This window comes from Eptesicus fuscus, chromosome 9, assembly GCF_027574615.1.
Source record: "Eptesicus fuscus isolate TK198812 chromosome 9, DD_ASM_mEF_20220401, whole genome shotgun sequence".
In the NCBI taxonomy this organism is placed as follows: Eukaryota; Metazoa; Chordata; class Mammalia; order Chiroptera; family Vespertilionidae; genus Eptesicus; species Eptesicus fuscus.
Genome location: NC_072481.1, coordinates 11,215,954 through 11,229,879, shown reverse-complemented (window position 1 = coordinate 11,229,879; position 13,926 = coordinate 11,215,954). Strand labels below are relative to the sequence as shown.

General features: G+C 59.5%; 1 protein-coding gene across 2 annotated transcripts; it reads right to left on the bottom strand.

Annotated features, from left to right (window-relative positions):
- Positions 1-1,352: 1,352 nt before the first annotated feature.
- On the bottom strand, positions 1,353-13,569 carry NBL1 (NBL1, DAN family BMP antagonist). 2 transcript variants are annotated; one of them, XM_054721036.1, is made up of 4 exons: positions 13,366-13,569; positions 4,419-4,613; positions 4,184-4,295; positions 1,353-2,839 (listed from the first exon to the last, which is right to left on the bottom strand). In XM_054721036.1, the coding sequence occupies exons 2-4, from the start codon at positions 4,583-4,585 to the stop codon at positions 2,576-2,578; spliced, it is 543 nt and encodes a 180-aa protein (XP_054577011.1). In that variant the 5' UTR covers positions 4,586-4,613; positions 13,366-13,569; the 3' UTR covers positions 1,353-2,575. The 2 variants fall into 2 exon arrangements, with proteins under 2 accessions (XP_054577011.1, XP_054577010.1); XM_054721035.1 differs by lacking the exon at positions 13,366-13,569 and adding an exon at positions 5,383-5,697.
- Between the last annotated feature and the right edge of the window lie 357 nt (positions 13,570-13,926).

Below are 13,926 nucleotides of genomic sequence, written 5' to 3'. Positions count from 1 at the left end.
GCACGCAGGAGGTACACTTCTCTCCAACCCAATTCCACGTCCAGGGATGCAGGGCCACTGTGGGTGATCGTGCAAGTTGTGTCCTGCACAGCTGCAGGAAGTGGCGTTCTCGAGTTGGGACAGTCATAACATGCACAGCGGTGCAGGGAGCAGCCATGCAAGAGAGGCTTGGGACACGAAGGAAATCCTGTGTAGTGTACAACGGTCGGCACTAGAGGGCGCCAGATTGGAATCCCAGGGCTTTAAGGCCCTCATTTTTCTCATTAGCAAGATGAGTATTTTCCAGGAATTAGGAATAATATATGTAAATTGCCTGGTATGCGGCGGTTACAGCAATGTGTGCGAGGAAGAAAGGAGATCATAGCCCTCACGCTGTCCCCTTCCAAAGGAGAACTGGGAGGGGGGGAGGAGCCCAAGCTCAGTTGCCTGGGGCTAACGTTACCAAACTTACAGGGTCATTGTGCGGTGTCAGGACCATCCCACAGCAGGTAATGAAGAACTGGCACCTACAGGGCTGAGTTATTAGCCCAGACTGCCTGGTTTGAGGCCTATTGGTGACATTTCTTAACTGGATGACCCTGGAACACTACTTAACCCCCTGCACTGCCCATGCCTCATCTGCAAAATGAGGGCAATACCTGTGTCACAGAGTGGTTATGAGGATAGGTGAGTTATTCATGTCAACTATTTAGCACAGCACCAGTTTGCATGTGCATGTGTGTGTGTTTAGCACAGCACCAGTGTGTGTGTGTGTGTAGCACAGCACCAGTTTGCATGTGTGTGTGTAGCACAGCACCAGTTTGCATGTGCATGTGTGTGTGTTTAGCACAGCACCAGTTTGCATGTGCATGTATGTGTTTAGCACAGCACCAGTTTGCATGTGTATGTGTATGTATGTATGTGTGTGTTTAGCACAGCACCAGTTTGCATGTGTATGTGTATGTATGTGTGTGTGTATATGTGTGTGTGTTTAGCACAGCACAGTTTTGTCTGTTTCCCCTTCTCCTGCGCCAGGCCAGGCTGGGGTCCAGGAAAGGACTGATGCTGGGTCACTGTGAGGGTGAAAAGGGATGGCATGGGCAAGCCCAAGGGACCAAGGGCCAAAACCAAAAGAGCAGTTGGGCAGCCCACCAAAGATATATGCAAGGCCAGAAACGGGCACCCAAGGAGACAGGAGCTGGGGTGACAGGGCCCAGGGGGGCAATGCACCTGGCAGAAAAGTGAGAGGGTCACCAGGATGCAGGAGGGTCTACTCAGGGCGCACCGTGCAGCCTGACCCTTCCCCAGGCCCCCCCGCTGGGCCCCTCAGGAACCGTGGGTCGGCGGAGCCAGCCAGGGAGGGAGAGGACACAGGCGTTGAACGAATTTATTCGTGAGAACACTCAGGGCCCGTCAGGGAGACAATCTACTGGTTACAAGCTCCAGAAGCTCTTGTCAGAACAGCCGTGAGGAGCAGGGCACCCTCAGGCAGGGGGCCGGTGGGGCTGGAAGCTGCTGGGGACAGAGAGCTGGGGACAGAAGAGCGGACACAGGCAGTTCTTCCCTGCCCGCCTGCCCCGCCCCAGTCCGGATCCCGCACCTCCTCTGGGGTTAAAGTGCAGTGGGAGGGGGGAGGCCGCTGGGATCAGGCAGCCAGAGCCACAGTGGACACTGTCCACAAGAGCCCTCGCCCCTGAGGCTCAGCCAGAGTCCATCCCACCCAGGTCCCTCCTTGGAATCTGAGTAAGGGAGACCCCTCCCCACCATCAGGTATTTAGAAAGTTTCCGCAACAGGGTGAGGCTGTCTCATCAGCTTTCTGAGGGGCCTAGAACTTAGGGGGCAGTGGGAGGCACAAAGATCTCAGAGAAAAGGAGGGACACTCTCCCGCTGATGGGCTGGGGGGTCACTCCCACCCCCTGGCCTGGGAAGACGCCTCCCTGCCTCCCTCCGTCCCCTGGAAAGCCAAGAAAGCCAGAGGCCCAAAGAGCCGCGCCCCGGCTCCAGGGCCATGAGTCAGCAGGGTCCTGCCCAGGCCTGACTCCCAACCATGGGGGGAGAGCCACTTCAGTGCGAGGGGAGAAGCTGCCCTGGGCATGGGGGTCGGGGAGGCCTCTGGGAAAGCCTGTGGGGCTGGAGCTCCCTGCTTCTGCCAGTGGCCTGCCCAGCCCAGCCCCAGCCCCTCCTTCAGGGCCACTGCGGCAAGATACCCACCCAGCTCAGGGCCCAGCTCCCCCTGTACCCAGGGCCCTGCCCCACCAGAGGCTACACGGGCCTTAGCCTGGCTCCCGCCATGTGCATGGCCTCACCCCCACCTCAGCAGCTTAGCCAACGCTCTCCCCTCCCAAGGGCACGTCTCTAGGAGGCAGAAAGGAAGAGAACCCCCCTCCGAAGAAGAAGCCTCCCCCCACTCTTGAATATATTAAATTGTGCAGCTTGGCTCCAACCCCTCCCTTCAGATCTCCATGGCAACCGGGAAGCATTCCAAGTCCAAGTCTGAATCCAAGTCCATCCAGTGCCAAAGGGGGGCGTCAGCCTCTCCCACACACTTCTCCCAGCATTCCACGGGGGACGAGCGGGGAGGAAGAGTCGAGGGCCTCAGTCCTCAGCCCCCTCCTCCTCGGTGTGGGGGGCCCCCGGGGGCTCCTCGGGCTCAGGGGTCTGCCCACCCGGGTGGAGGTGAGGATGGGGGTGGGGATGGGTGCCGGGCTGGGAGCCCGGGCCGTCCTCGCCCTGCACGTAGACACTCAGCCCCTCGTGACTCGGCTCCTTGCCACACGCCTGGCAGCTGCAGTGCAGGATCTTCTCCACCAGCTTGTCCACCCTGGGCACCTCCTCGTGGCCGGGGCACTCCAGCGTGACCTGGGGAGGGCAGCAGAGAGGTTTCCAAGGGCCCGAGGCGGGCAGGGCGGCCTCAAGGGTCACACATCCTCATGGGCCCAAGAATCCTGAGCCCACCGGTGAGACCCCAGTTAGCGCTGCGGGCCCATCCAGCAGAGAAGGGGAGCGTCCCTGCAGAGGCCACCTGACTTGTCTCCCCACACCCAGCCCTACCGCCTTCCCATCCATCCCCTCCCATCAGCTAGAGGGCCCCCCTGAGGGACAAAATCCAATGTGGCCTGCCCTGACTAAATTCCCCTCAGTGCTCTCCCCCTCCCCGCCTCCGGCACTTGGAGAAAAATCCTGGCTTCTTACTAAGGCCACCCAGGCCCTTCAGGCTGCCCCTGGCGAACTCTCCACTCCTGACTTTGCGCCACTCCCAACTGTGCTGACTGATCTGCATGAGACTTTGCACCTGCTGTTCCCTCTGCCTGGGAGGTCCTCACCCAACCCATCCCTGCCACCTGTCCCAAACATTGCCGTTACCTTCCACTCCACCTCTGGGTCTGAGCTCAGACCTCACTTCCTCAAAGAGCTCCCTCACCCAGAACCACCAGCCTCGCTGAGGTTTGCCCTATAGGAACCCTTTTAACATCTTGTTCCCCTAGTTACCTTCCTTTTCCTTCCTTCCTTCCTTCCTTCCTTCCTTCCTTTTCTTGCCCCTCCTCCTTCAACTCCATGCCAGTTTTGGGGACTCAAGGATAGTCCCTCACCCTAGCCGGTTTGGCTCATTGAATAGAGCGTTGGCCTGCGGACTGAAGGGTCCCAGGTTCAATTCCAGCCAAGGGCACATGCCAGGGTTGTGGGCTCGATCCCCAGTGGGGGGCATGCAGAAGGCAGCCAATCAATGATTCTCTCTCTTCATTGATGTTTCTATCTCTCTCTCCCTCTGAAATAAATATATATATATTAAAAAAAAAAAAAAGGATAGTCCCTCGAGGAATTCAGAGTCTAGTGTGGGAAACAGACTTGTCAAAACCACCCAAATGCAGGTGAAAAACTGAGGGTGTGACAGATGCTCAAAGCAAGGCACACAGTGCTCAGGCGATCAGGACGGGGGCCCTGGGGAAATGATGCTTAAGCCAGGAGCGGAAGGACGAACAGACGTTAACTAGGCGAGGAGGAGAGAGGTGTTCCAACAAAGAGCATGTGCAAAGGGCCCTGTGATGGCGACCACCCAAGCAGGTGCTGGAGACGGAAAGGAGGTGAGCTGGTGTCAAGCCAGTGAAGAAGGTGAGAGAAGGTGAAGGCAGAAAGACAGGCGAGCCAGACCACGCCGGCTCTGCGGGGCACGGCAGGCTGGGCAGGGCGGGCAGCGGTACTCACAATCTCCCACATGGACTGGGCCGGCATGCAGGAGTCGCAGTGCACCAGGGACTCTGTAGACTGCGGGAAGGTGTTGGGAACACTGTAGCTGAAGCACTGTCCCAGGCACGCTCTGTGGGAGGAGAGGTCACCGTGCCCTTGTCACTGAGGCAGAGGCAGGGACGGGCAGCCCTGTCCTCCTCCTCCCTCCTGGGCCCCTGCCCTCCTCCCCTCCACCCCTGCCCCGGGACCCCACCTGTTCTGGATGGACTTGGCCTCACAGCCGCTGTGGCCCACGATCTGGGTGATGTTCTTGGCCTCGCACCAGGCACTCTTGTCCGGAAACAGCGCCAGCTTGTTGATGGGCGGGGGCGCGGCCAGCAGCATGGCGGGGAGGACAGCCCCCACCAGAACCCGAAGCATCGTGCCCGTGGCCGTCAGAGCCCTAGAACTGAGCACAGACTGCGGTGAGGCCAGCCAGGCTGAGGACGCCGGGCAGTGGGGGGCAGGGGTGGTGTAAGCATGAGCTCTGACATCTGACTGCCTGGGTTCAAATCCTAACTCTCCCACTTACGAGCCAACCACACCTTGGACACGTGTTCCCGTATGAACCTCGAAACTGGGGCTGGTAACAGAGTGTACACCAATGGGTGTCGTGAAGATTAAATGAGGCATTACATGAAAAGCCCTCAGCAGCCGAAACCGGTTTGGCTCAGTGGATAGAGCTTCAGCCTGTGGACTGAAAGGTCCCAGGTTTGCCCTAACTGGTTTGGCTCAGTGGATAGAGTGTCGGCCTGCAGACTCAAGGGCCCCAGGTTCGATTTCAGTCAAGGGCATGTACCTTGGTTGCGGGCACATCCCCAGTAGGGGGTGTGCAGGGGGCAGCTGATCGATGTTTCTCTCTCATTGATGTTTCTAACTCTCTGTCCCTCTCCCTTCCTCTCTGTAAAAAATCAATAAAATATATTTTTTTTAAAAAAAAGAAAGGTCCCAGGTTCGATTCCCGTCAAGGGCATGTACTTTGGTTGTGGGCACATCCCCAGTGGGGGGTGTGCAGGAGGCAGCTGATCGATGTTTCGCTCTCATCGATGTTTCTGGCTCTCTATCCCTCTCCCTTCCTCTCTGTGAAAAATCAATAAAATATATTTTTAAAAAAGAAAAAAAAAGAAAAGCCCTCAGCAGATAACACACACTCCATGTCCGCCATTTTTATAACTTACTAGATAGCTTTGAACACAGTGCTCTTCCCTCTGTGCCTCGCTTCTGCGTCTAAAAAGGGATGGTGATGCTGTGCATGGCGAAGGATTGCCGCCGGGACTCAATGGGACACTAAGTTGCAAGCACGTGTCGAGTGCTGAGCCATCATTAGCCCCCTCCTCACGCTGATGTTGTGGGTCCTCTGGGCAAACACAAAACACTGCCCACACAGTGCAGGCCCTCGAGGGCTGGCCATCCAGCACGTCTCCTGGACATGCTGCCACAGGGGCCAGTATTCTGATGTCCGGAAAGCTAACCTCCACCTTCATGTCACTGTGAACTCTTGGGCCACTTTGCTGGCTGAACCCCAGGTAAAAAAAAAAAATTAACCCCGGACTAGACTGTATTTCTTTTTAGGATAACCCACCAAAGCCTTGAGCCCTGAGTCTACACACATATACATCATTAGCCCCAGCTCCCTCCAAACCTGGGACACGCAGGAGACAATCTAAGCCAAGCACCTGACCCTCTCTGTAAATTGAATGGAGCAAGACACTAGAACAATACTAGGACTTGCCAGCAGATGGCGCTGCAGGGCAGTGTGTGTCCCAAGGATCCGGACAGAGGGGGACTCTCCCAATGTTCCCCAAGTTCATCTTCTATAGGTTCCCCCACACACACCTCAAAAAATGAGGAGGAGGAAGGCTTGTGGAGATTCAGAAAGGAGGGCAATGCCCGCAAGGAGGTCCACTGGGGAAGGGGCGCTGGACGGCCCGGAGTCCACACATGCTGTGTGACCCTGGACACTCTGGCGGCAGCGTCCCCACCTGTAAGATGAGTGAGGTGCCCTAGACCAGTGGTCGGCAAACTGCGGCTCGTGAGCCACATGCGGTTCTTTGGCCCCTTGAGTTTTTAGCAAAGGCCAGCATAGGAGTACCCTAATTAAGTTAATAACAATGTACCTACCTATATAGTTTAAGATTAAAAAATGTGGCTCTCGAAAGAAATTTCAATCATTGTACTGTTGATATTTGGCTCTGTTGACTAATGAGTTTGCCGACCACTGCCCTAGACCACCGGTTCCCAAGCCTGGTAGATGCTCAGAATTCCCCGGGGACTTGTGGAGTGCAAGTTCTAGGGCGGGTGGGAGTCTGCAATTCTAACAAGCTCCAGGTTGGTTCTGCTCTGCAGCCACTGTGGGAACCAGGCCAGCTCAGTCAGTCAGGGGTGCTTCCACCAGGGACAGTCCCCAGCGCGGCCTGGGTGGGGCTGAGACAGGAGCAGGGGTCAGGTACTGTCCACCGGCCCCACAGACGCCCAGCACTCAAGTCGGGCTGGCTCGGAGCTGGACATCCCATTCAGAACAACCGTCAGCCCACTTTCTGACTAAAGGGGCAGGTACTTTATACAGAGTCCGGGGAGGAGGGTCATGCTGGGGGAAGGTCTGCCTGCCCCTCGCAGTGAAAACCTGAGTGGACTGGCTGAGCTGGGCTTACACACAGGGCCCGGCCAGCCTGCAGGGCTGTGACCTCCTCCATCCAGCAAGTCCCCTCAGCTCCGGGGGGTGAAGCGGGGAGAGCAGTAGGAGGTGAGCCCTGACTGTCTGCCCCCATCCCAGATGAGTCTGTTACGGCCCAGGCTCTCACCCACACATTTCCGGTCTCGCTCACAAGATCGACAGCAAAGTCCCTGTTTTTAGTATAACCACATCCTAACAAAATAGAATGGACTTCTTCCTAACTGGCAGCCTAGCTAATTTTTCAACAGGCTTGGCATCCAGGAGGCCTCCTCACTCCTAATGGTGCTCGTCCGTCCCCAGGGAATCAGCCTGAGTCGGGGTCTGGCCATGGCTGACCAGAGAGGTTTAATGTTTAGCAAGTTTAATTTTTTGTTGGTTTATCCTTTTTGCTTTTCCCCAGGCTGGACCGGCCCCCAGAGACCTCCGAGAAATCCGGGGACTTCTGTCCTGTACCTGACCCCATCATGATTTCTCAGGAAGGTCAGGGCAGGTGTGGCCGGGGAAAAAGCAACGGGGACAGGGAGTGATTTCCGTTTCCTTAGGATCTGGAATGGAGATTGGGACTTTAATGAAATCCTGGGGATGCGCTCTGGGGTCTGAGTAGGAGTTGGAATGAGGAGAGGGTATAGACCAGGATGAGGCTAAAGGTGAGCAGAGATCAGGGCTGAGGCTAAATAACAAGGTTTACTAGGAGATAACAGTGAGTCTTTTAGGGAAGTCGCTGGCCCAGAGGATGGGGACTGGTTATTAGGGTCACACAATGGCCGAAGCTGAAGAGAAGTGAGATAAATGGAGGGGAAGGCCACCTCCCTGACCTTCCTCCGTTCCTAGGACACAGCTGAGAGTTCATCCTAAGGGTCAGCTGTGTCCACAGAAGGGCAGTCACCCACCCTCTCCCCCGCCCTGGGCAGGAGGAGGGGCCTGGGCCAGACTCAGCTTCCCCGGCCAGCAGCCCTGAGCTCCAGCTGACGCCTGGGCCCCCACAAGCAAGGCCCTTGGGCTCTCCTCCGAGAGTCCCAGCACTCCGGCCTAGGAGCTGCGTGATGTCCGGAAACAAAGCTCACCTCTCTGCACCCACTGACCTCAACCCTAGAATGGGGAGCAGAGCACCTTCCTTGGAGAACACCGGGGATGATGCAGGGAAAGCACCCAGTACCCAGCAGGCACCCCGTCCCTTCCCCTGGGGGATCATGGGAAAGGCTGGGTGGGCATCAGAGCCAAAGCTCAGCGCTGGAATAGGAGGCGGGGAGGACGCCAGGCCACTCACTCCCAGACATGTTGGTCCTCAGGACACCCCCTCCCTCCTCCTGCCCTCACACCCACCACCCAGAACTCCCACTGCCCCCCCTTCACACTGACTGGGGTGGGCTCTTTGCTGGCAGGTTTAGTTTTTTGTTGGTTTATGCTTTTTTCTTTTTTCAAGCAGCAACTCAGCTATTTTTTTTTTTTATATATAGACCTTCCTCCCCACCCTGAAGGTCACACAGCAAGTCCAGGGGAACCTCAGAATACCAGGTGGGAAGGGGGATCCCCACTGGTCCCAAGGCCCCCCAGCAAGTCAGGCCAAACAACCCGGTTCCCTGCAGTCCACACTCATTTACTGAGCAACTTCTAGGAGGCGGGGGTATGGGCAGGGGAGCTGGGGTCCCAGACCCTGGGCCCACTCAGGAGCTCGAAGCCTAGAGAGGGAGGGGAGGGAAGTGGGTTAAGAGGAAGTTGTCTAAAGTAGGGGCAGTCAGAGAGGGCTGTGGGGGCAGGAAGCAGAGATTCTTTTTCATTTACTTTGTTAATCCTCACCTGAGGATTTTTTTTTTTTCACCTGAGGATATTTTTTCCATTGCTTTTCAGAGAGAGTAGAAGGGAGGGAGGGGGAGAGAGAGAGAGAAACATCGATGTGATGTGAGCGAGACATCAAGACACACATCGACTGGGTGGGGGGAGAGAATGTACTGGGGGGAGCGGAAGAGGGGGAGGTCAATGGGGGGGAAGGAGACATATGTAATACTTTCAACAATAAAGAATTTAAAAAAAAAAAAAAAACCAGACATACATCGACTGACGAGGTCAGGAGAGGAGGATCGAACTCAAAATCCAGGTACTTGCCCTTGGTTGGAATCAAACTCTTCAGTGAGCAGGCGGTTAGAGCAGTGCCTGGCTCTAACCACTCAGCACACTGGCCAGGGCAGGAGTAGAGATTCTTAATTCTGGATTTAACACAGAATCACAATCAGTTATCAATGGCAAGGACAGGAAGGGAGCTCCTGGCTGAGGGCACTGCCTGAGCAAAGGCCAGGAGAGGGGATTTGTCGTCGGCCCACACGGCTAACTGCACTGACTGGCACAGTTCTAGGTGCTTTTACATAAATTCATGTATCAGTCCTTACAACAACCCTCTGCGGTAGAGACCCTTGTTTTCCTCGTTTTATAGATGAAGAAACTGAGTCACAGAGAGGTTAAGAGGCTTGCTCCAGATTTACTAGAAAGTAAGTGGTAAACAACTGAGATCTATTTACAACTACCCTCGGTGCCTCGGTCAGGAGGACTGAATAAATGAATACATGCACTTAGAGCACTGCCGGTCCACAGTCAGAACCCGCAGGTCGTACACAGATCTGAGGTCGAACCTGACAGCAGCAGGGGAACCACCAGCAGCCTTGGCACCTGCAGAGGGTCACAGAGGAGGAAGCAGGAAACGGAGAAGCCGCCGGGAATCGGGGGGAGAAGTCTGCAGTGGGCCTGAGGCCTGGGGCTCCCCGCCCTGCCCTGGCCCAGCCGCTGTGTCTCCCGTCCCTGGTCGGCCTGAGTCCCCCACTCTGGTGCTTGGCCACCGCCTGGCTGGGAATCTGGGAAGCCCCTTCAAACAGGGTCAAACCCCACTCCCCACTCCCCACTCCCCACTCCCCTGCAGACGAGCTCAGGGCCACGGCCGACCCTGCTCCTGGCAGCCTCGGGGATGGCACTGCCCTTCCTCAGAGCTGAGGAGAGGCTTCAGTGAGGGCGCCACACCCAGGGGGTGGCCTTTCACCCGCTCACTGTCCACTCCCAAATCCAAGCCCTTCAGACCCGGGGCCTCGTGCCAACACCCCATACATGCTGAGGCTGCCAACACACAGAAAGGAAGTTCCCAGGGGGACACTGCGGACCCATGGCAGCACTGCAAACGGAGGCTCAGGCCAAGACGGCGGCCACCAGACCTCCCTCACAGGGAGAGCTCAGTGAATACACAGGAGACCCGCTGGCACAGCTCCCGCGGGAAGGGCTGAGGGTGGGGGTCAGCAAGAACACAGGCCTCGAGGTGTGGGGTCCTCTAGGTGTCCACACCGCCCAGAACCTCGCCTCCTCCCGGAGAGGCCTGTCCCAGCCCCGGACTTTCTGACTCCACAGGTCTGGGGCGCGGCCCTGGCACCTGCCTGGGCTCCCACGTGATTCTGAGGCTTACCCCACGGCCGGAATCCAGTCTTAAATTCACAGGAGGGGGCAGATTTCAAGGGAGACCTGGGCCCGCCCCCCACTGTGAAGCTCTTAGTGAAGCAGAGTCCATTTGTATAGCAAGGAACAATCGCTCCCCATTTCCTCTTGGGGTAAATCTAAATATTCAGGGTCACTTAGGGCCAAGCACACCAGGATTTTCTGGATAAAAGTATCCACTCACCCCAAGCCAGCCTATCTGTCTCTGTCTCTGACTCCCCCCACCCCCCCCACCCCCCTTAGCAGGGTCTGGGTCTCCTCCATTCTCCACGGCGGACTGTGACAGACTGGAGTTCCATCCTAGCTCAGCCACTTCATCCTCTCTCTGCAGCAATTCCCTCTCCTGCCAAGGTGGGCAGAGGTAATACCCACCTCACAGGGCAGCTGTGCATGGAAACCTCTGGAGGGCCCTGTCCTGGGATCAGTCCTCAGTAAATGTCACTGCTAGTACCAGTTCGGCGTCTCCCTGGGCCACTCATCCTCCTTGAACTCTGCCCACGCCCGCCCCTCTGCCTCCCACAGGATCCCCCCTCCCCCTCTCCTCCCCACTCCCTCCCCCAGGTTCTGGGTGGTCCTGAAAATATGCAAATCCGGGGTTGCACCTGCCACAGTGATGAGGGGAAGCCTCGAGGGGAAACTCAAGCAAATGACAGGATGGCCGGGAAAAGGTTTTATAAACTGTTGAGTCCTGTCCCCCTCACACACTCGCTTGCTGGGGGGGAGGGGGGAAGGAGGGGGTACGGGGGGTGGAGCTGAGAGGAGGATCCCACTCAGACTGATTCTTGGGCCATGGACTGAAGGGACAGGGCCCAGGAGAGACCAGCCCCCTCTAGAATCCAACTTTCGGAAACAGGCTGGGCCTGGCTGCCAGGCCGTGCTGGCTGCTGGGTGCAGAGGGTGTGGCGTTTGTGGCCCTGGGCTCGGGGATCAGCAAGGGCGCGGCAATCACTGCAGGTCTTGGACGGAGTGCAGGGACTTCCTTGAAGGGTGCAACTGCAAAGGTCACTCTAGGAGGGGCCAGGCGGTGTCCGAGCCAGCCCTGGTTGGCTCAGCGGGCTTTCCCAGGCCCACTCCGGGGTCCGGGGCAACTTCAGGCCCAAGCTCATCTCCTGGCTCCCTGTGTGCCCAGAGGCAGGATAATCTATTGGTTACAGCCCAGGCCCCTGGCTTCACCTCCCTCAGCCTCACGTCTGTACAACAGGGAGCGTCCACTTCAGCCGATTCCCTCCCAGGGCATCGGCCCCGAGCACTGTTCAAGCCACTGTGACTCCACGACCCCAGTCTCACCGCAGGATGGCTTCCCCCTCCGTCGGCGCGCTGGCAGAGCACGGACCCACCGTCCGGGAGGCTGACACACAGGTCCCAGCCCAGGCCCCAAAGGCCTGCCCGTCTCTGCCAGGCGGCTCCACCGTCCTGGCTACAAACCCCCACCCCAGGCCAGGGCCCTCCTGCGCGAAGACCCTCCGGCCGGAAGACCCAAAGCTGTCTCCCAAACGAATCGATGCTAATGAGCGGCTGCAGGACCGGCCCACACATCTGCTCAGCAGAAGTCCCCCTGCAGACCTCGCCAGCATCCCCGCCGGCTCCCCAGCCTCCGACCCCTTGGGGTTGGGGGTTGGGGGAAGGGGCTAAACTCAGTCTGAGATTTCACTTTAAAAGAATGAGGATCTATCCGGAGCCAACGCACAGCACCTACACCCCGCCCCCCGCCCCCCATCCACTCCACAGGCCCAGGAGAAAGCTTGCAAAGGTGGGGGGACGGTGGGGGGGCTCGCCGAGCAAAGGCTCCAGCCTCACCTTTTCTTTGGTCTCCAACTAAAGGCAAATCACACCCCAGCAGCCCAGCATCTGGGGAAGTTTCGGGAGGCTGGCGATTTGACAGTAACAAAGGATGAGGGGCCTGTTGACAAATTGCTTCCTCACCCCCATCTCCTGAGGGCCCAGACTTTGGCCTCAGGCCCTGACCTCTGTTTTCCGAGGGGTGGGGGGGGGTCCCTCCCTTACAGGCTGGTGCCCTCCAGCTGGGCCAGGGCCTCAGAAAGCCTGAACATGTGCACTGCTCCCCCGGTGCCCGCCAAGCCCCGGGCCGCGCCAAGGCCGCAGCTGCCCCTTCACGGCGGCTGGTAAACGATCAGACCCGCCCCGCCCAGGGAGCAGGCGGGCAGGTGGCCGGCAGCGGGGCCTGTTGTCCAGGCCGCCTCGCGGGGGTGGGGCTCTTAAGAACACGGAGCCCCCGGAAAGGCTGGCTCCCCCGGCCCCAGACCCGATTCCAGGGGGGTGACCCCGGCCAGGCCCTCGGGGCAGGCGGAGGTAGGGGGAGGGTTTCGTTTCTTTTACGGGGTCTAGGGGACTATTGCGACGACTCCGACGCGGGGCGATTGTCTGAGTTTGGGGGTGAGGGATCAGGGAGACACACAGACACCCGAGACCCCCGCTGCGGGGCGGGGTGCAGAGACAGAGACATACCGGCAGAGACGCAAACCCGGGGAAACTCGGAGCGGAGAAACAGAAAGAAAGAGACAGAACCGGAGGGACGGAGAGGGAGAGGGAGGCAGACAGGGAGACAGACACAGAGAGAGACAAAAGGGAGGCAGAATCGCACCGGTGCGGAGAGGCTCGCGGCGCGGAGAGGCCCGGGGACCGCCTGGGGGATGCGGGAGCGCGGCGGCCCAGCTCCCGGCGCGGCCCGACCCGACCCGCCCTCGACCCGCCGGGCTCTCGCTCCGCCACGCATCGCCCTCCCGTTCTCTCCCGGCTCCAGAAACTCCTACCGAGAAATGGAAACGCCGGGCGAGTCCGGGGAAGGGCTCAGGGCGCAGCGGTGTCCCCCGGCCACCCCGTGCCGCGCCCACGTCCCCAGCCCCGGCGTCCGGAGGGGCTCGGCGGCGGCGCCTCGGCCCCGCGCCCTGGGCCGCCGGACAGGCCGGGTACGAAGCTCGCAGCCGGGGGCGCGGCACGGCCCCTGCGGCCGAAGCCCCTGGAACCCGGGCGCCCGCGTGCCGGCCGGGACAGGACTTACCGCGCGCGCGGCGGCGGCGAGGAGCGCGGCGCGCCTGTCGGTTCCTGCGGAGCTGGATGCGGACCGCGGGGGTGGCAGGCCCGGCGGCCCCGGGAGGCTCGGGGAGGCGGCCGGCAGGGCTGGCGGCGGCCCCGCGAGGCTCGGCTGGGCTGCGCGGCGCGCCGTCTGCGGCCCCGGGCGGGCGCGCGGTGCGGGGGAGCGGCGAGCGAGCGGCTCCGACGTCAGGGGTGTCTCCGCTCCAAATAGGGAGCGAGGGCGGGGGCAGCGGAGGGAGGGACGCGAAACAGAAAGAGCGGGCGGTGCGCTCGGCCGCTCCCTCCGGGCGCGCAGGAGGGGGTGCCTTGGCGGCCCGGGGCCGGGCCCCTTCTCCCCGCCGCCTGGGAGCCTCGGGCCGGCCCTCGGTGCGGAGCGATGGCGCGGCAGAGCTGCGGTGCCGCCCTGGCCGGCGCCCCCGGGACAGGGCGGAGAGCCCCGCGCCCCGGCTCGTTCTGGAGCTCCCGCCGCCGGGTTTCTCTGCGCTTGGCTGTCTCCCCGCCTAACTTTCCCGAGAGGGTGGCCACC